Genomic DNA, 21,268 nt, shown 5'->3' with positions numbered 1-21,268 from the left:
ACTGGCTTGTTCTTTTATTTCATTAATTTCGTTGTTTATAATAAATCAAAATCCCTTAGTCATCTTTGGCAGCAATTGTGATCAGGAAAAAAATGTTCCATGAGTCTTGGAGCGTAATATTTGTTGTGCTACATTCTTTATTGTTTGATTTGTTTCTGTTCGTAGCGTATGAAGCTTGAAAACTTTAAAATAATTGTGTCTGATGTATTCTATAACTTTTGACATTTTTTTAAACTTTTATAGTATTATAGATTGGGAATATCTCAATACTGAGATAAATGTTAGCATTTTATTATGTTTATAATGTTTGATGCTTATTTTGAAAGCATTATAGCTCTGTTTTAATTTAAGATTTGTGCTTTTATATAACTAGGTATATATTGTTTGTATCACAACTTTGTCATTTCATATACTTTTTAAATTTTGCCATAACCTCATGTCAATTTTGTGTAATGTCTATGTCATGTGTCGTATCTATGCTTCCTAGCTGGTAGGATATGTGGAAAATATAGAATTGCCTTCAGGGAATTCATGTGTTTGTAGCAAATTTTTGGTGCTGTTCACCTTTTCTTTAGGTGCAATTGTACAAATAGCCATATACTTCGTAGATATATTCTTTTATTGTTCTGTTCTTGTAGAAAAGATGTGGTTGTGCACTTTGTTTTTACAAAATACCGGTTTAGCGATAACTTCAACTTTCCTGCTCATTTTTCTTTCATATCACTGCAGATATGGATACTGCTGCAGGTCAAAGTCTTTACCCATTGCACCGTTCTAAAACTATTCACCTGGTTTGTGGCAATTTTATCGTTGAAACATTTTATTTTCTTTCCTTATAATATGAAAATTGGTATTTTTGCATGTAAAGGAGCCTAAATTGGTTTTTGTAGTGAGATCCCAAAGCTTTATTCTTCTTGATATTCTATATTGACTGGTGTTACCTACTTATCTCATTCTGGATGAAATTAAAATATGAAGTTTTATACTAACATGTGATGTTCAAGATGTTTGTAATGGCATGAAATTTAGTTAATGCTTGCCAAATTCATTTAACTTGATATTTTAAGGGTGAAATGGATCATCAGGTAAGTACACGGGTTCATAGCTTGTATTTTGGAGTATAATGAGTTTCGGTACTTGAGATGATTAAGTACACGGGTTCATAGCTTGTATTTTGGAGTATAATGTGTTTCAGTACTTGAGATGATTATCTGCTTACTTGCAACAGTATTAAGGTTTTAGCCAAGCTTTTATGTTCACAATTAATTAAAGTAAGGACTTCACAAAGCTAAATTTTAAAAGCTATCATCATTTTTATTAGCAATTCACTCTGCAACCCGTTACAAAACATGTTTTTTAAGTGATGAAATTTATTTTGATATTTTCTGCACTTAAAAAAAAAGTACCAGACTATGAGATGTGGGGACACAGTTGAAGAAAAAAAAATTAAATTTCTCCACAAAATATTAATTAGAATTTGATTAGAATAAACTATACTTTTTATTTATAAACTAATCATATATATTATAATTTCATTCATATTTATCAAATAGATATAACATTTGAATTGATATAAGACAAAATAATGATGAACATAAATGATGAAAGATATAGAAGTTAGAAGTATAAGAAGAGATCGAAAGTGAGAAATTAAAGTAAGGATTGAAGACACCACGAGAAGCACAGGAAGCAAATACTTATGTAGCTGAAAATGTAAGGTGGATGGTGGTGTTAGAAAACCGCGGCAATTTTCTTCCTACCTCCCCGACACAAAGTGGTTTTATTAAAGAACTTCTTATCTATCTTAGATTACTGAATAGTGAATATTTTATGTTTCAAAAACTGTGATATTTTATGTGGTTTTTTTTATGATTAGTTAGAAAAAATATTTAATCATTAAATTTTTAATTTAAATATTTTTTCAATTAATTACAATAAATGACACATATAATAACACAACATATATTCACCATTGGGCAGCACACAATATCTCAGTTGGAATTCTAGGTTTCATCCAAAACCACAATTATTTTGTCTCCTAGTGTTTTGTTTGTTTGGAAAATGGGGTCCCAAAGTACTATAAAAAATGGTTACATTGCACACGGTGTTGTAAAGTAAACAACCTTTTTCCGTGAAGGGTAGGTGGTGGATTTGCTTAGTTGTAGATGTAGATTAGGGTGAGTACATTTTAGCATGTGAAGATCAGATGAATAGCGATGGTTGGTGCTTCTTCTATTCCCTCTTCTTATTATGTCTTTCTCACCAATTTCTTAAAATTAAAATCGAGTAAAGATCTTCTCTATTAATGAAGATATAAGTATCACATAATAACATATAAAAGATAATATGTAATAACAATTTTATCTTTTTATTTACTTGAAATCATATTTTTGTCATTGAAAACATGAGTAAAAACAATCACTTATGGATGCTTGTTCGTTAAAATTAGAAATTGGGCATGTGAAATTGATATCAAAAATTTTATCACCTCTAATTAATTAGCCAATAATAATTGATTCATATTATTGTATTAAAATAAAAAACTACAAGGTAAAAATCAAAATAATTTTAATTCTCTATATTTTCAACATTCCATTTTGTAGAGTTAGCAAAACAAATCATCCTACCTATCAAAAAGTAGGGTTTTGACAAGAAAATTTTAATACGAAAGAATCGATCTTTGAGATGGCTCATCAAAGGTTTTTTTTTAATCAGCTTGATAAATAAAATGTGACATTTTTTAACCAGCTTGACAGGCTTGAAGCCCATAATGGACGGGCCCAGTAATTCATTTTGACATTTCTATCATTTTCATGTGTGATTAATTGGCACAGTTAAAGCTTGGATGTGTGTGTTGCTGACACATATTTTATGTTGATATCTAACTTTAATTTGCTACATCAACTTGCTGACTAAAAATAATACCTTTACCTATAGTATAAATATTGTATGTTGATGTTAGTATAAGGAAATCTATTAAGAGCGGAAAATCTATATATTGAGGTGTAAAGATTTATACACATGCACTTCATTATTCACCATTCATTTGAATTACTTTTTTTTTAAAAGTCAACAATAATTAAATATCGATAATGAATTATACAATGACAGTGTATAAAACTCATACATTGTTGGTGCATTCATCTTTTTCTCAATCAATAATACTTAAGACTCACACAACTCAAATGCATCAACATTACATTGTTACAGTAAAATTGCCCTTTAATACGTGAGGCATCACAACCCAAAAAATATTTGCCCCTTATTTGAGTTACAAATTGACATCATTAATGGACAAAACTTTTTCCACAAGACAATATAAAAGTAATTGTTTTTGTCCCCAAAAAGTAGGGACACAAAACTTTGTCCAATATACTTAAATTTATGTTCAATACCATCCATTACATACATCAGGTATTTATGTCAAACATGAATAGTTCGGGTTAACAAAGTCATCCACCCATGTTGGATTGTTGGAACTTATGCATTCCGATCTGATGAGAATATTATTTTTCAACTATAGTTTAATTACTAGCAAGTTCATATATTTTATGCCTCACATATCTCTGGAAATTTGTTGAATACCCCTATCACTTTAAGCAAAAAATAACTATTTGTTTGAGATGAAGATTATCTGTCTCAACTTGGTGTCCCTATTTATATATCGTTCCACTTATATATAGACATGTGAAATTAATATATTATTTTAGTAAAATAAAATTAAAATGATATATTATTTTTGACTTGTTGGTAAATAGTGAGTGGTCCGGGACATAGAATATCTCATTTCATTTGTTTCTCTAATTATAAAATATGGAACAAGACTATTAGGCTTAGTGACAAATCCTTTCTATTATGAAAATGGAGGAGAAAAGTATTGTAATCTAGCGAACCCTTTTGTGAGATTCTCATTAAGATTGATCATAGATGGTCTTCCTAGAGATCAAATATAACTAGTTATGCCCTACCTACTAGTTCATTTCCCTTCACATATATTAATTCATAACTAATAATTAAGTGCTTGTGAGTTGTCACCTTCATGGCTTCAACTCCATGCAAATTGAGCTACCATGTGTTGCGTGGTCGCACTACAATATAATCTAACCTTTTGTCTTTTTTGAGATAGCCAGAGAAAGCAATTATTTTAATTTCAAGACAATTGATACGATAATCTATAGTTCTTATATATATATATATATACTTGTTGCACCAACTTTAATGATGATCAAAGATATTACTTCGCGTGAACACCTAATAAACAAACTATTAAATATTTAACAAGATTATATTGATATCAAGGATCCAATATAATTCTCTACATTTGTAATGAAAACGCGTGTACTTTGCTATTTATCATTTAATTTATGTAATTGAGTTGTTAGAGTGTAAATCTATATGTTTGTGATCCGATAGATAATTTAAAAGGTGCAGAAGTTACAAGGAAATAGTTCTGAATGCGCATGCTTGGAAGGTTTTGAAGAAGTTGTTCATATTTTGGGAACAAATGAGCAATTAAGAAAAAGGAAGATAGAATAACGAAAAAAATTATTAACGAAGTTAGACTGTGTCTACATTCTAAGAAGTATTGAGAGATGCATCAGGTTTTTTCCACATGTTTTTACCTCACTATCTACATGTAAAGTTAATACTGGTGATCGTCAAATTTATAAAATCAAACCTTAACTAGTTTGCTTGTTTTGACTCACCTACATTGGTTATGATTATAGATGATAAAACTGACAATGTATGTGGGCGCATTCGCATAGCTCACATTTTTTGTAGACATGATATACAAATTTTGCTCATTTGCCTGTTTTGTCCGATTTGTTTTGCCTGCCAAACTCGCGGACATTTTCGTTGGGGCGACCCATAAACATAATTTAAGGGTAAGAATTCAAATAAATTACGATGTAATCTGATTCTTAATCCCTAAAAAACTGTAATTTAATATGACTTGTTAAACTTCATATAAAATATCAAAAAATTGTTAATTTTTTATATTCAGCTACTTTATTTTATTTTATTTATTGTGTAATTTTTTTAATTATTCAACAATGTCTACATACCGCCGTTTTAAAATGAGTAGGACATTGGATTTTGTCCATTAAGTCAATGCAGACATGCTTACAACTGTTTAAATTTTTGTGAGCATTTATGGGCGCTAATAAAATGGGTTGGACGACCCGTTTTGCCATCTCTGGTTAGGATTTTCTTGCCATTAAAACTACTGTGAACAAAGGAATTTTTGTGTTGTCCGTCGCCAGATTGATGTCGTAAAGGGATTTTGTACTGTTTTTTTATTTATTTATAAAAAACACCTTTTATGCCTTTTGATTTCATAAAACTAGTTACAAAACCTAATTTGAAATTAAAAGGAAAAAAAGTGAACTCACTTATTGGATTCAGTTTTTTTGCCTTAATTTTTTTGTATTAGGGTGTTTTTCGCATTTCTCCCTAATTATAATGCATGTTATATAATAACATGGTTAACATTACAAAATGAACAAAGATTTCATTTATTCCTTATTCCTCATAAGGAAGATGGATATATTCTCACTATCTTATTCTTTAATGATATTCCTGTTGTCGAAGCAAATAAATTTACACAAAGGACGAAAACCTTACAAGTTTTTTTTCAAGGAATACAACTATACCCACGTAATCTATACTTGCTCCAGATCCATTTATATATTTACTTTTGTTTTTATCACCTATATGGCTATATCTAACATAACGTAAAAGACATATCAAAAGTAATGAGACATATATCTTTGTGAACTCTCACGATACACTAGTTTTTGTACTATTAATTGGACACTCCATATAAGTATCATATATTAATCATAGAAAGTGTTGTTTGAATGTGGATGAGGATATCATCAAACAACAGAACTTAGATACGTAATAAAGATTATCTTGACCTTCTTGCCGTCACGCTTAAAGCATTACCCTTCTAGGGCATTTAACAGGTAGCTTAGTAAACAATCAATTAATCACCACCAATTTCTTTCTACATTACTTATCCACCCCGAATTACAATGTGAACCAAGCAACAAAATAAGTGAATGTTTATAGATTTTTTGTCGTTGGTATAACCGAGATTATTCATTTACTCTATGAGTAAGAATCTCTTACATTTTCAAATTTTTGACCTTTAACCTAATACAATATACTAGTATTCAATGATATTTTATATCTTCTAATCAACTTTTCATTGGTGAATGTTATATATTAAACCTCACCTATTTTAAAAAACTTAAATTACAAAGTGTTTCATTGGATCAAATAATAAGAATATGTGTGTGAATGTAATGAGGGGTGTGCTAAATGCTAAGGATAAGGAACCAAAAAATCGTAGCCCTCGGTATCAGTAAGGCTCAGTGACACATATTAACACACAAAATGCAACATGTAATGACAACTTTACCCTTTTATGTATCATAAAGTTACTTTTTTTCCATTAAAAATGTGAGCAAACAATCACTTGCCTCTCCATTAATGGAGAAGATCCTTATTCCCTTGGTATTATTTGCTGGAGAAACATCACTTATCTCAAACATCACTTATTTCTTGTCCCGAGTCAATCACAGTATTAATTTTTATTATCTTTTAGTTTCTACAAAATTTCTTTTATTCATATAATTATATCATATTGATCCAACAAATGAAATGAGACACCATTTGAGATCGATGATGTGTGTCTATTATTTGTTAGTGGTGGATTGCAACGAGCAAAGCCACTCATCCATGGAGAGGGAGAGGGGGAGAGAAATAAAGTTTTACAAGTAACAACAATTTACAATATAGCAGTAGCATTTTATTTTCTCTCTTAACCATCATGCTCATTGGCATTGGCATAACTAGTAGTTGTGAATCTATATTGCTGAATTCCAGTTTTGTCCCTACTCCCATTTATTCACAACGTTCTCCTCAACTTCTTCGTGTATCTATTCGCTCAGGTAACCGTTTTCTCTTCTCTTTCATCTCTTTTTATGCTCTCTGAATTCTCTCATCCACGTTCCCGATTCGATTTCATAGTCTTTGTTTTATTGATTTTATCTAACTGTGATTGTGTGAGGAATTTTTTGTTTCCGGTTACGTTGGAAAGGCTCGTTAGAATCGTACTTTCTACGTTCGTCGGTAATAATTGATGAACATTCAAATTATGACTGGCTTGTTCTTTTATTTCATTAATTTCGTTGTTTATAATAAATCAAAATCCCTTAGTCATCTTTGGCAGCAATTGTGATCAGGAAAAAAATGTTCCATGAGTCTTGGAGCGTAATATTTGTTGTGCTACATTCTTTATTGTTTGATTTGTTTCTGTTCGTAGCGTATGAAGCTTGAAAACTTTAAAATAATTGTGTCTGATGTATTCTATAACTTTTGACATTTTTTTAAACTTTTATAGTATTATAGATTGGGAATATCTCAATACTGAGATAAATGTTAGCATTTTATTATGTTTATAATGTTTGATGCTTATTTTGAAAGCATTATAGCTCTGTTTTAATTTAAGATTTGTGCTTTTATATAACTAGGTATATATTGTTTGTATCACAACTTTGTCATTTCATATACTTTTTAAATTTTGCCATAACCTCATGTCAATTTTGTGTAATGTCTATGTCATGTGTCGTATCTATGCTTCCTAGCTGGTAGGATATGTGGAAAATATAGAATTGCCTTCAGGGAATTCATGTGTTTGTAGCAAATTTTTGGTGCTGTTCACCTTTTCTTTAGGTGCAATTGTACAAATAGCCATATACTTCGTAGATATATTCTTTTATTGTTCTGTTCTTGTAGAAAAGATGTGGTTGTGCACTTTGTTTTTACAAAATACCGGTTTAGCGATAACTTCAACTTTCCTGCTCATTTTTCTTTCATATCACTGCAGATATGGATACTGCTGCAGGTCAAAGTCTTTACCCATTGCACCGTTCTAAAACTATTCACCTGGTTTGTGGCAATTTTATCGTTGAAACATTTTATTTTCTTTCCTTATAATATGAAAATTGGTATTTTTGCATGTAAAGGAGCCTAAATTGGTTTTTGTAGTGAGATCCCAAAGCTTTATTCTTCTTGATATTCTATATTGACTGGTGTTACCTACTTATCTCATTCTGGATGAAATTAAAATATGAAGTTTTATACTAACATGTGATGTTCAAGATGTTTGTAATGGCATGAAATTTAGTTAATGCTTGCCAAATTCATTTAACTTGATATTTTAAGGGTGAAATGGATCATCAGGTAAGTACACGGGTTCATAGCTTGTATTTTGGAGTATAATGTGTTTCAGTACTTGAGATGATTATCTGCTTACTTGCAACAGTATTAAGGTTTTAGCCAAGCTTTTATGCACCAGGTTAGACATGCCCAAGGATTTCACAATGTAGAAGGGGACAAGAATTATGAAGCATACTTGTCTTATGATTTTTTGGATGCAAGCTTAACACCTCTTGGCTGGAAACAGGTAATTGCTACTCAAAATTAACTGACTTATTTTGAAGTATTGCGGGATATATTGTGTTATGTGGAGGTCCTCCTTGAGGTGAGAAAAAGATAAATGCTTCATATTTTCTATCAAGGTTGGTATTGGTATAATTTGACTTTTCTTCACAGAATTAATGTGTCGATGATTATCTCATTCTAGCATAGATCTATTTCTAGTTACTTCTTTCCACAGTTTTTCCTGGTTAACTTGTTTTTTAAACATCCTGTTTGGAATATTTGTGGCTATATGACAGGTTGATAATCTGCGAGATCATGTTAAAAGAAGTGGTCTTTCTAAAAGACTTGAACTAGTTATTGTTTCCCCCTTGTTAAGGTATAATTTCGTTGTAATTTAGAATTCTCCTAAAACTTGAACTAGTGTAATTTTTTCCAGATCTGTTACTTCTTTAAACTGTTTCTCATTGAAATTGTATATTGATTGGGGTCTTTAAGATTTGTTGAACTGTACCAGATAGATTGATAGTGATACTTATTCTGGTATTAGTTGAATGAAGGTTTGTATGATGTGAGGGTGCAAGGGACATCCATTACAAACATTAACTGGATAGCCTACATCTGATAATTGTAAGGTAAAATAACAGAATAGGACTTGAAAGATTAATACATAAAAAGAACGATCCAATGTGCGAGGCTTCCACCTAGTGTGGTCTGGGAGAATAGATGTATGCAGTCTTACCCTCACAAGTGAATAAACTATTTCCATTTACTGTATAAAACAACTGAAATTGGATAATTATGTTCTAAAATTACAATGTTTTGCTAATTGTCCAAGGATGATGTAACTTTCAAGTTTCTACAAAAGGCCAACAGAACGCAAATATTTAGATAACTTTTTGAATTATATATTGTGTTCTGGTCTAATATATAGTTGTATATGTTTGTTATGTTACGTCATGTCTTATATCTATTATTGCAAATTCCTTCAAATATTATTTTAGCAACATTCGGACATGAGTGAAGCATACCACTTCATAAATTATAATTTGGTTATATTCTGAAAAGGGAAGAAAACCTGAAAATGATATTTTGTGAACCGTACCCATATATTTTTATATCTAATATGTTTTGGTTCTCTGTAATAAGTATTGTTTTTGGTGTGGAGTTTGTCGTTTTAGCAATGGGAATTATTTCTACTTTGTTTTGTGGAGTTATGTTGGTTATTGTTCAGAATAAATGTTTTGCATGTTGTTGGACAAACAAGTGTCTTTTTTGGGGCATGTGTGCATGTAAGTGGGGTTATTAAAAGTTCAAAAATTCACATATCAAAGTATTGCATCACATCACAGGACCATTCAAACAGCAGTTGGAGTCTTTGGTGGTGAAGCAGGAAGTGATGGGATTAATGCACTTCCTTTGATGAATGAAAATGTGGGAGATAGTGGCCGTCATGCAATTTCTAGTCTGAACTCGCCTCCATTTATAGCAGTAGAACTTTGCCGAGAGCATTTGGTATGTATTGATGGTTGAATCAATTAATCATGTCCACCATTCCTTTGATTTCTTACATTTGGACAATTAATAGAGCTTACAGGTTTTCAGCATTTAGGTGTCCTCTGTTCTCGTAGTCGGTGACTAGAACATATTAGGTTATGGTGGGCAGAAAGAAATTTTTAAGTTGAGCCTTTTAGTATTTTTGTACTCTTACTTCCAGTACCGATGTTATAAATTCCATTTAGCATTTATTCAATTTCAATAACCATGTCCAATGCTTTGTTTTTGTAATTCAGGGGGTGCATCCTTGTGATAAGAGAAGAAGCATCAATGAGTACCGGAATATGTTTCCAGCAATTGATTTTTCCCTGGTAAAGAATCTATTTGTTTTGCCTCATAATATGGACTAGCAGATACTACAATTAAGTTGCTCTGATGCATTTATTGCGAAATTGAACTTTGGTTTGATTGGACGTGCTATATAAACTATGCTTAGATAGAAAGTGATGAGGACATTTTGTGGAAACCTGACATTAGAGAGAAGAACGAAGAAGTTGCTGCCAGGGGACTGAAATTTTTGGAATGGTGAGTGTGATTAAATAGTTTATGTTTCATGTTAATGACTATGTATTAACATGATTGAAATTTTAGCTGAATTTTTATTTGGTTGGATCACCTTTATGGTTGACCTTTTGAAATTTTACACTTTATGCATGTTCTTACGCAATTTGAGTTTTATTTTTCTAGTAGTCTTCTTTTGCAATTGTTTGCTTTAATCCATTTATCCATTATGATTGTGTATTGCATGCCTTAAAATTTTAAGGAGGTAAAAGTGTACCACTTTTTTGTTTTCAGACGGCATTCATATACCAATTTTTGCAAAATATTTTATGGACAATTGGCATCTCTAGTGAATATGGCTGGAACCAAAGATCTGGCATTTTTATTTTTTATATTTCTTTATTGTTCCAGGTTGTGGACACGTAAAGAGAAGGAGATAGCTGTTGTTACCCACAGCGGTTTTCTGTTTCATACGCTAAGTGCTTTTGGAAATGACTGTCATCCAACTGTGAAGAGTGAAATCTGCACACAGTAAGTATTTATCTAGATAGATTACCTAATTTTGTTTATGAACAGCGCATTCAAGTTTAGGGATGTATGAAGGAAAGAAAAATATAATGTTTTTTATATAATAAAAATAGGAAATATAAAATGGAAAAATATATCAACTTTGTCATATGTTTTGTTTTATTTTTTGTGAACTTATAATTTAGTTTTAGATTATTATGACATCATTTGATAAGGCTTGAATGTTGTATTATAATTCAGTTCTAGCGAATTTAGTATTGACTTATCTTCAGATATGTATATTATTTAGCGTGTATTAATTGAATTTGAATCTTCCATATTTAATATCCCGTTCACTGGAGGGATATTCTTATTTTGACATGATATATGAAATATTGAAGTAAAAAAATAATGTGTAGGAACAGTTGACTCTAGTGGTAAAGGGTCAAGAAACACAATATTCTTGAATAACTTAAGAGTTGACCTTCTTTTGTTTTCACACTATATGGATATGAAAATAATGAGAGAAAAAATCAAGAATCAAGTGAGGGGAACCTAACTTCAAAACCCTGTTCTCAGTTCAGATTATAGGTTGCAACTCACATGCTCTCAATTTCGAGAGACTGTTAACTAATAAAATTGGTGACCATTAACTCACAGGTTCTCATTCATCAGCTATTTGCATGCCTTACATGTATAGACTTTCCATATAACTAATAAAATTGTGTTTCTTTTTCCACAGCTTTGCAAATTGTGAGCTACGTTCAGTGGTTATCGTTGATAGAGGGTACGCATTTTATTTGCAAAACACTACTTAAATTCAAGCTTATCTGAAATTCACTTTTGAGTTATAATTTTGCAGTAAGATTGGGTCAGATAAGTCAAGTACCGACTTTCCTGGCAAAATTCCCGATGGCGTTGACCTTCCTAGTGATGTTGCTGATGAGAAGCTTCCAGGGAATGGGTTGGAGAAGTAAATAGTTCCTTGTGTGATATCTAGCAGTAACCTGTTCGATGAATAAGAATGTTCCTCGGTTATATGATTTCCTAATTGCAGTTACGGGTAAGGTTCATGTATTCTTTTCCCACCAACCCAAACATACTAAAACAGAGCTAGGTGGAAAAACTTTAGGATGGAAAGATGGATCATGACACGATTACTCCTTTGTTGTTTTCTTTTATGGCAATCAATATTATGTTTGGACAACAGACATCATTTTACTTTTGATTCACACCTTTCACCACAAAGAACCATTGTGAATGTTTGATCATGGCCGAAAAGCAACTCAGCTCTCATCCATGATAAGATTTTATTTGAGATCAATGATTAACAAAAACTGTTATTTTTGCAATATTTTACAAGGTAAAATAAAATCAGTTTCTGCAGATTTTATGTGATCCAACGAGGTGGGCATCTCTGTTTACAGTACGCAAAAGAGAAAAGTGTCCTATTTGAAGCTCTGTAAAACAGATGTGTAGTTTTGTTGCAAGAGAATTAGAACATCAAATTTACTTTATTGGTGCATTTTAACTGAAATAGTACAATTTTAATGCACCTTTAAAATTATTTATCAAATTAGTGTACTTTTTAAAAACTCGGCAACTGGATTGTCGAGTTTCTTGTTTTTTTTCCTGCTGCAAACATAACTTGCAAACATAACTTGGCACCTGCAGAATATCTAGTCTTGGATTATATACATAACAAAATGAGTTTTCAATTTTTGATATTTTTTTATAATTTCATGTTACAATTGGCATTACAAATGGAGTTTTCCATTTTTTATTTATTTTTTATTCCTCTCAAACATGTAATAAGATTGAAGTTTTTTTTACTTAAAGGAGAACTCACAAATATGATTAAAGAAAGTTAATGTCAATATATTTCAATTGGTTTATACTTTTTCATAGGACATATTTCAGTAGTATTCGCACTATATATAGTTATACTTAGAAGGGACTAAAGTAGTTGAATGAGCACTTTAATCACAAATTCTTTTTGTAAAATTGTATAGAAGAAAATATTAGACAAAATTAGAAATAAATAAAATCTTATCATTTCAACATATCTCCTGTGAGAATGTATGACTTAGTTAATATGTAGATCGACACTGATTGTCTCCATTTGGAGTGAAAACTGAAGCTTGTGAAGAGCCGATTTTAACATGAAATTATAAAAAAAGTTGAAATCTTCTTTGGGAGGGACTAGTTTATTATAATATGTATATAATTCAAGACTCTACAATGTAGGTACCAAGTTATGTGTTTGTGGCAGAAAAAAAAAACAAGAAATTCGGCGATCTAATTATGGAGTTTTTAAAAAATGCACTAATTTAGTAAATAATTTTAAAGGTGGACTAAGATTATAATATTTTAGTCAAAGTACACCAATGATATTAAAAAATATATCAATGATAGTTTTGTATCTTGGACAGACCATACCCTTGATGTTAGAAAATCCTGTTAGTGAGGCGACATGCTATTTATCTAACCCTTGGTATATTATCATACCGTTATTATTATTACACGTTATTGTGCAAATATAAAAACACAGTTCAATATATATGCTATGCAATAAGGTTCTTTTTTTACATTCACAATTAATATATATCACTGCTGATAATTAATACATGAATTATGCATTGTCATTGCATATTTTCCTCTAGACTGATAGTAGGGCAATGACGGATTTAAGCATAAAACCAACGAACACAGACAGCAGAAGAATGAGACAAACAGGTACTATGTTAATGTAATCAAAGTGAACTAATAGCCACTGCTACATCCTAATATAGTGACGTGTTGCCAATCACCTATACATCCATGTTAATGAATTATGGTTTGTAGAATTAAAATTTAATAATTTCTTGTATAATTAATTAAATTATGTTTATTTCTTTTTTTTTGTTTCTCACCTGTATCCTCGTACTAGAGGCAATCTTGTCCGAGCCGGGAACATTCACAGTACGTGAGGCTAACTCTCCCAGCGGATATTTTTTCAATCCACAAGACACGAACCCGAGACTTTGCTTAAGGGGAATCAAACATGTATCACTTCAACCAATGCTCATCAGTAAATTATGTTTATTTCATTTATGCATTCATGAAGTATTTTCTTCTTCTTAATTACTCAATAAATTTTAATCATATATAAAAATAGCTTTAATTTAAGCAATGATATTTTGTTTTAACCTCAATTATTAAATCATTATATATATATACCAATATTATTACATCAAACACTTTTAATTGAAATTCACTTATGCTTCTTAATCAATTTTGTGTTTTGATGTTAATTTTCTTCAACTATATTGTTGCATTGCCATTTTTGTGAGTATGATTGTGATAATTTACTTGTTGATCTATTAGTAATTTAACAATATATTTATATAATAATTAATTTTATCAACTCAGAAAATTTAAATGATAATTATGAAAAAAATAGTTCAAAATTACTATTCACAAAAATTATAAAATTTAGAAAACTTTATCCAATTTTCCTAACAAAGTTATCACACTATCAAAATAAATCTTAAGTCTTTAAGTCAATAGATATTAGAGAATAATCATATGCTTATAAAATACCAAAAATGTACTAAATTTGTTTCCAATTCCAACCAAATCCAATCCTCACAAGTCACAACACTGTATCATGCTTTCTCTTGGGTTTTAAATTCCAAACATGATGCCTTTCCCTGTTCACATTTGCTTTCACACCCTTTTCTCTATATTCCTTTCCTCATCCTTCATTTTCAACCTTATATTTCGGCCACACTTTTAATTTCTTCCTACAAAGTATAAACATTAAACACTATAAACCTATACAAATAAAAACCAAATTCATTCACTCAATAGTTTCTATTACATTTTTTAAAATTCAATTTTTTTGTCACCGGCTTCACACTTTTACGACACATAAACTAAAATCCGCTTTCACAATCGCAGCTGTTCAAAAATTAAAATAAAAATAGCTTTTCTTCACCAACTCTCTCTCATCACCCCTTCCAAGTTCCAAAACCAAAAGCAAAAATAACTTAATCAGCTTCTAATTAAAAGCTCTTCAAAAGTGATTAACATTACAAGAAACAAAAAAAGCTTAAAACGAAGTAGAGAGAAATGGTGGTTAGGAAAGTGGGGAAGTATGAGATAGGAAGAACGATTGGTGAAGGAACCTTCGCGAAGGTAAAGTTCGCTCAGAACACAGAAACTGGTGAAAGTGTAGCTATGAAAGTGCTTGATCGAAGCACTATCCTTAAGCATAAGATGGTTGATCAGGTACTTTTTCTCTTCTTACTGTTCCCGATCCATTTTCATTGTATCCTTTTTTTTTTTACTTTAACTAATCTGAAATTCAATTTTGCTACTGTAATTCATATTTGAGGCTTTTTTGAACTATGAATTTATGATATGCTTGATATATATATACTTAGTACCGTTTAAAAAACATAGAGTATGAATGTGTTGGATACTTGATAGTTTCAATTGCCATAAAAATCACTGATTAGTGCGTATAACCTAACCAGTTACTATTTTTGGGAGTTTCGGCGTGGTTATATATAAGATGAAGTAAGAATCTGCAGGCATATGACTCACTAGTCACTACATGTTAACACTTTGGTTGGATTGGAAATTGGATTTTCATTAGTGACTAGATGGAGGATTGGGCTGGGTTTGATTGTTTTTTTTTTCTTTCCAATTTTAAGGTACAAGAAGTTTTGTGATTACGGTTGTGATTGTTATGTTTCAAATTCAAAATTGTATTTGAGATGCATTTTTTTGTTTAAATTTTCTATTATGCAGATCAAAAGGGAGATTTCGATTATGAAGCTTGTTAGGCATCCTTATGTTGTTCGTCTGCATGAGGTATGTGATGATTTCTGGACTCTACCTCATTGCCTTATTTTTTCAATAATGTGATTAAGATCCTGCTTGGCTTTCTTTCAGTAAGAAATAAGTTGTCCTTTAAATGTTGTATTGTTGAAGTATGAAATATTGTGTCATGTTAGTTTTTTGAAATATTTTCAGGAAAGTATTACAGGCAAAACCAAAATTATAGAATCTCTGTTCCTATGATTTTTTTTGTTAGAGGAACTCTATTACAAGCATATCTTGAGAACTTTTCTTGATTAAATGAAATTTTCCTTCTTTTCGGTACACTCTTGAAAAGGTCTTGAAAGAAGAGCCACACCAACTCAATATTCACTATTGTAATCCACATTATAATATTTCTCTTATTTGCTGTCACCACTCACAAGAAGTGATTCACTTTGTTGGAAAATATTGTTTTCTTCAGGTTCTAGCAAGCCGTACTAAGATTTATATCATATTGGAGTTCATTACAGGTGGTGAATTGTTTGATAAAATTGTGAGTACCCTAAGATTGGCCTTTTCCCCTATCTCTTACCATGACTTTTATCAATTATCATTCATGATTTTGGAAAAGCTGATAATGAATAAATATAATTGTACAGATACACCATGGGCGTCTTAGTGAAGCTGAATCTAGAAGATACTTCCAACAGCTTATTGATGGTGTAGATTATTGCCACAGTAAGGGAGTGTATCACAGAGATTTAAAGGTTTGCTTTGACTGGGATCTGGAAACTTGTCACTCATCCTTATCATGATTTCTTCTAAAAATTTTTTTACCTTGTGCAGCCTGAAAATCTTTTGCTTGATTCACTAGGAAACATAAAAATTTCAGATTTTGGTTTAAGTGCATTGCCAGAACAGGTGAGATTGTTATCAAATTAGCTTTTATTTATGATTTTGATTAATGTAGTTGAAATGGTACCAAATGGCTTCGCTCTTGTTTAATATTATCAGGGTGTGAGTATCCTCAGGACAACTTGTGGGACTCCAAATTATGTAGCTCCTGAGGTAACTACTAGGTGGCCTGCTGTCTTGTTAAATTAAATTTGCATCTTGATAAATGCTGATACTAATTATTATTATGCTGGCTTCTGTATTTTGCATTTGACGATGTGGCCTTAGGTACTCAGTCACAAGGGATATAATGGTGCTGTTGCAGATGTCTGGTCCTGTGGGGTTATCCTCTATGTCCTGATGGCTGGATATCTTCCCTTTGATGAGCTTGAACTAACTGCGTTATACAGTAAGGCATGGATTTAAACATGTCAAGCGTATATTTTGTTGTCTTGGATTGCTGATCAAAACGTTTCTTAACTATTTGTCTTGCACATTGCTAGCAATTTAGCTTGATCATATGTGGTATATCCTTTGTTTTTAAGGGATCAATTTATCTATACTGTATGTGGTTAAACCGTTCAAAGCAGCAAGTTGGCCCTGATATCTGGCTGAGGACTGGGCATGATTTTTTCTTCAATATTCTCTTTCATCTTTCAACATGAGTTTGACTGGCAGGCTACCAGCTCTTGTGGTCAACACTCTTTTATTTAGTGTCCAAAGTTACAGAAAACATGCTTTGTCTAATGGTTGCTAGTTAAGATTGTTTTCATCAGAATGCACTTCAGGTTGTTATTAATACTGATGGATTTCTTGTTTCTCTTCCAGATTAATACAGCTGAGTACGCATGCCCTGCTTGGTTTCCCGTGGGAGCAAAATCATTAATAAATAGAATATTAGACCCAAATCCTGAAACTGTGAGTATTGGCTTCACACAAAAAGAGTTACTAGACACAGCATTTCACGGTCATTTTGAAAATGAATCTTGTATGAGCACATAAGCAGGAAACGAGTTGCGTCTTGGATGTGATTGGTACATGTTGTGATATACGGCATCTAAAATAAGAATGTGGATGTTATGTAGTTCCAATGCATGATTCTGAACTATATGGCTATTTCCCCTTAAAACTAAATTGAAACCATAGAAAAAAGTTAATGGTTGTATTGATGGATATTCATCTGTCGCATGTTATGATCTTATTATTTTCTCTATTTGGATATCAAAACAAAGTATTTTTAGTTTCTTTCACTGGTTGTAGGTAATATTGTATCTATGCTTTTAATGTGGTGCTAACTTCTTCCTTTAGACTAGTTTTGATTTGTAAGATGAATGACATAATTTATACATTGTATTCCATTCATAAGTGCTTGGATAACTACTCGTCGACATGACCCCTCATAGAGTAGTCATATGGCTTGAAGTCTGGCTGTCTGGGCAACAAACATGGCCACTTTATTTGTGCTGAAATGTAGTTTAATTTCAAGGAGTGGGAGTGGAAAATACCAACTTTGTTGAAAGCTTAAGGTTATAGATGGAGGTTCAGGAATGGTATCATATTGCTAACAAGATTAATATTTTTTAAATAAAACAACTTAGCACTTCTTTGAGGTGGTAACAAATTTTCTCACTCTTCTGATTAAACTCAAACATGATTATTAGTTCTTATGTTACATACTGTTTAAACTCAAGCGGTTCTTCCAATATCTATAATGGACCCTGATTTTGCTTGTATAATACGTGATGTGCTAATACCAGTTTTCTTATGTATTCAAGTCTCACTTCTATATCATTTTTTTTTTGTTTCTCATTAGTCTCTTCTTATCTTCCCTCTTTGTGTGTGCATATGCAGCGTATAACCATTGAGCAGATAAGAAATGACGAATGGTTTCAGGGGGGCTATGTTCCAGTCAGTCTTCTTGAGTATGAAGAAGTGAATCTTGATGATGTAAATGCTGCTTTTGACTATGACGAGGTCTGTTATGTCTGTATGATTTTTGAATTCTTCATTTTGTCTGGTTAAACTTAGTAACTCTTTTTTTTATATATTTAAGCTAATCAGCCTTCATTTTCCTATACTCACTCTCAAATGTATATTTTTGGACCTGGTCAATTATAACAAATGCTCTATTTGTCTCTTGGCAATTATATTTTCTTGAGAAAAGGAGAGAACTGAAAGTGGTAACAATAATAATGAAATATTTTTTGTTGAGTCTTATTCCTGGAAAACCATTCCATTATGGCATGGCATCATCAAACCTTAAGTATAACACTCACAAAACTTCAAGGAGAAAAGGGGATTTGAAGTTAGGGAAACCGTCTGGCATGCAAATTCCAAAAAATACTAGCATTGTCATTTTTTTATATTATGTCCCTTGTCTTCAGTTAGGAGTACAAACTCATTGTATCGTGTTGCATCCATATGTAATTATCTTCTCAGTTTTGCTGACTTGCTGATTATTTTGTCACACTGAAGGAACCGAAGGCTAATCAACTACAGGAGAATGAGGACACAGGTCCCTTACTGCTTAATGCATTTGAAATGATAATTCTGTCTCAAGGCTTAAATCTTGCAACTATCTTTGATCGTGGACAGGTATTTAATAATTGCTTTTAGCTTTATGAGACTCAGTCATCATATTTCCAAATGGTCAAATAATAGTCTACAACTCTACACAATATGTCTGATGGAACTTTGCACAACTTAAGATGTAATCTTTAGGATGTAATGGCCATGCTGTGACAAAAAATATTATATATATGAGAAGGTATCAAGTTACTCCAAGAGTAACGTTAAAGAGCTACTCGCAAGTCTCAACCCACATCTATTTTTAGGAATTAATGCTTAGGATTAGTCGCTAATTATTCCTCATGTGCTTTCTCTAATCTCTATTAATCCCCAAACATTTACAATATTTCAATACTTTCAATGCTGCGCTAACAAGTTCGTTCTACTGATTTGCTATCAAATCTCATGAGTGGGTGGAATATGTTGCTATGGAATGGCAAGTTATTTCTTATCCCGCCGCTCATTAGGAGAAGGCCGGATCATTTTGCTCAGTTACACTTCGTATTATTCAAAACAAGCCGCAATTGCATTTCTGAACAATAGCACTTTCTGGTTGCATAAAAAATTTCAAAAGCGATGAGTTTAATGTTAAATAAATAATAATATGTTTGGGAAAGGTAAAATATGATAATAACAGCAATATGTCGCTTGTAATTTGGGAATGGGTGTGGCAATGGAGATAAGGCTACTCAGCTAAGGAAATTTTGGAAGAGAGGCACATGAGGGATAATAAGTGACTAATCCTTAGCATTATTTCTTAATATAATAAATAAGTGGGGGTTGAGAGTAACTCTTGGACAAACTCTTTAATATCCTCCATGTTTAGGGCTAAGTTTTCACGTTTTATTTCCTCTATATTCTTACAGGACTCTGTAAAGCAGCACCAAACACGCTTTATCTCTCAAAAGCCAGCAAAAGTGGTTTTATCAAGTATGGAAGTTGTGGCTCAATCGATGGGATTTAAGACGCATATTCGCAACTATAAGGTTGTTAGATGCATATTCAATTGCTTTACTAGTTTGTTCTTCCATCTTGCATCCATTGCTTCTGTTGCTCTGGCCTCTGGTTTCTTTTGCATCATTTTATTCAGTTACATACTTGTACAATTTTCAAATATTCAGCTTCTAGTGTTACTTTTTTACCTATGATGAAACCTGCCTGAAGTTATTCTTCATCTTAAGTGATATTGTTTTAAATTTTCAGATGAGGGTAGAGGGTGTTTCAGCAAATAAAACATCTTTTTTCTCTGTTATCCTCGAAGTAAGTTTCTATCCCTTTACCAGAATTTCCAACAGCCCTTTAACATTTTGACTGACAATAATTCATTCTTTCATACTTCAAGGTTTTTGAAGTGGCTCCTACATTTTATATGGTTGATATTCAGAAAGCAGCTGGAGATGCAAATGAATACCTCAAGGTCAGTTTTGTGAAAATGTTATTTTGCCCCCTCAGTTGCTTGAATTTATAATTAACGACGAAAAGTACATACTTTATGTTGCAGTTTTACAAGAACTTCTGTAGCAATCTTGAGGATATAATCTGGAAACCATCCAATGAAGCAAGCAAATCAAGAATCTCCAAGACTAAAAACAAAAGGCGATAGTTTCATCACATGTGATTACTTTTCTGCTTTGGTTGAAAAGGGGACACAAACTTTTAAAGAAGGGTTGAAACATAGACAGATGAGCCCTGCATATCAAAGATTAAATATGGGTTTCCAACCCTAGATTACATATATAGAAGATCAAATCCAAACTCTAAGGAAATATGAAGAAAGAGTATGTGTTTGACTGTTTATATCTAATCTTGTAAGGCTGGTGTTTTTTAATCTTTTAGCTTGGTTTGTTAATCCTGCCACCAAAAAATTTCATGTAAGTTGCAACAGATTCTAAGAGTTGAGTGATGTGAATGATACTTTATATGATTTGTTAATGTTTTGGGTGTATATGGTTTTTGTTTTTGATAGTCAATGTTTTGACTT

The 21,268-nt window shown here is 31.6% G+C and overlaps 2 protein-coding genes across 4 annotated transcripts; both read left to right on the top strand.

Annotated features, from left to right (window-relative positions):
* On the top strand, positions 1,148-12,252 carry LOC109328576 (phosphoglycerate mutase-like protein 1). Of its 3 annotated transcripts, none has more exons than XM_019562097.1 (10): positions 6,788-6,959; positions 7,898-7,959; positions 8,369-8,476; positions 8,751-8,830; positions 9,804-9,966; positions 10,245-10,319; positions 10,445-10,533; positions 10,921-11,040; positions 11,759-11,803; positions 11,879-12,252. In XM_019562097.1, the coding sequence occupies exons 1-10, from the start codon at positions 6,839-6,841 to the stop codon at positions 11,991-11,993; spliced, it is 978 nt and encodes a 325-aa protein (XP_019417642.1). In that variant the 5' UTR covers positions 6,788-6,838; the 3' UTR covers positions 11,994-12,252. The 3 variants fall into 3 exon arrangements, with proteins under 3 accessions (XP_019417644.1, XP_019417642.1, XP_019417643.1); XM_019562098.1 differs by lacking the exon at positions 6,788-6,959 and adding an exon at positions 7,663-7,772; XM_019562099.1 differs by lacking the exons at positions 6,788-6,959; positions 7,898-7,959 and adding an exon at positions 1,148-1,235 and having other exon boundaries at positions 8,343-8,476; positions 11,879-12,250.
* LOC109328623 (CBL-interacting serine/threonine-protein kinase 8) lies at positions 14,858-20,932 on the top strand. Its single transcript, XM_019562177.1, has 14 exons — positions 14,858-15,288; positions 15,814-15,876; positions 16,307-16,378; positions 16,485-16,592; positions 16,672-16,746; positions 16,840-16,893; positions 17,008-17,133; positions 17,548-17,637; positions 18,571-18,693; positions 19,195-19,314; positions 20,154-20,273; positions 20,491-20,547; positions 20,630-20,704; positions 20,789-20,932. Exons 1-14 carry the CDS (start codon positions 15,130-15,132, stop codon positions 20,888-20,890), a joined length of 1,344 nt encoding a protein of 447 aa, XP_019417722.1. The 5' UTR covers positions 14,858-15,129; the 3' UTR covers positions 20,891-20,932.

The sequence above is a fragment of the Lupinus angustifolius genome, chromosome LG15 (assembly GCF_001865875.1).
Source record: "Lupinus angustifolius cultivar Tanjil chromosome LG15, LupAngTanjil_v1.0, whole genome shotgun sequence".
Classification (NCBI taxonomy): Eukaryota; Viridiplantae; Streptophyta; class Magnoliopsida; order Fabales; family Fabaceae; genus Lupinus; species Lupinus angustifolius.
The sequence above is the reverse complement of the archived record's forward strand: the minus strand, read 5'-3'. Positions and strand labels throughout refer to the sequence as shown.

Coding starts and splice junctions, on each gene's coding strand:
- LOC109328576 (XM_019562097.1), top strand. CDS start 6,839: ATGCTCATTGGCATTGGCATAACTAGTAGTTGTGAATCTATATTGCTG. Junction 10,534..10,920: donor GGACTGAAATTTTTGGAATG/GTGAGTGTGATT, acceptor TTATTGTTCCAG/GTTGTGGACACGTAAAGAGA. Junction 11,804..11,878: donor GTGGTTATCGTTGATAGAGG/GTACGCATTTTA, acceptor ATAATTTTGCAG/TAAGATTGGGTCAGATAAGT.
- LOC109328623 (XM_019562177.1), top strand. CDS start 15,130: ATGGTGGTTAGGAAAGTGGGGAAGTATGAGATAGGAAGAACGATTGGT. Junction 16,593..16,671: donor TGTATCACAGAGATTTAAAG/GTTTGCTTTGAC, acceptor TACCTTGTGCAG/CCTGAAAATCTTTTGCTTGA. Junction 20,548..20,629: donor TTTTCTCTGTTATCCTCGAA/GTAAGTTTCTAT, acceptor TCATACTTCAAG/GTTTTTGAAGTGGCTCCTAC.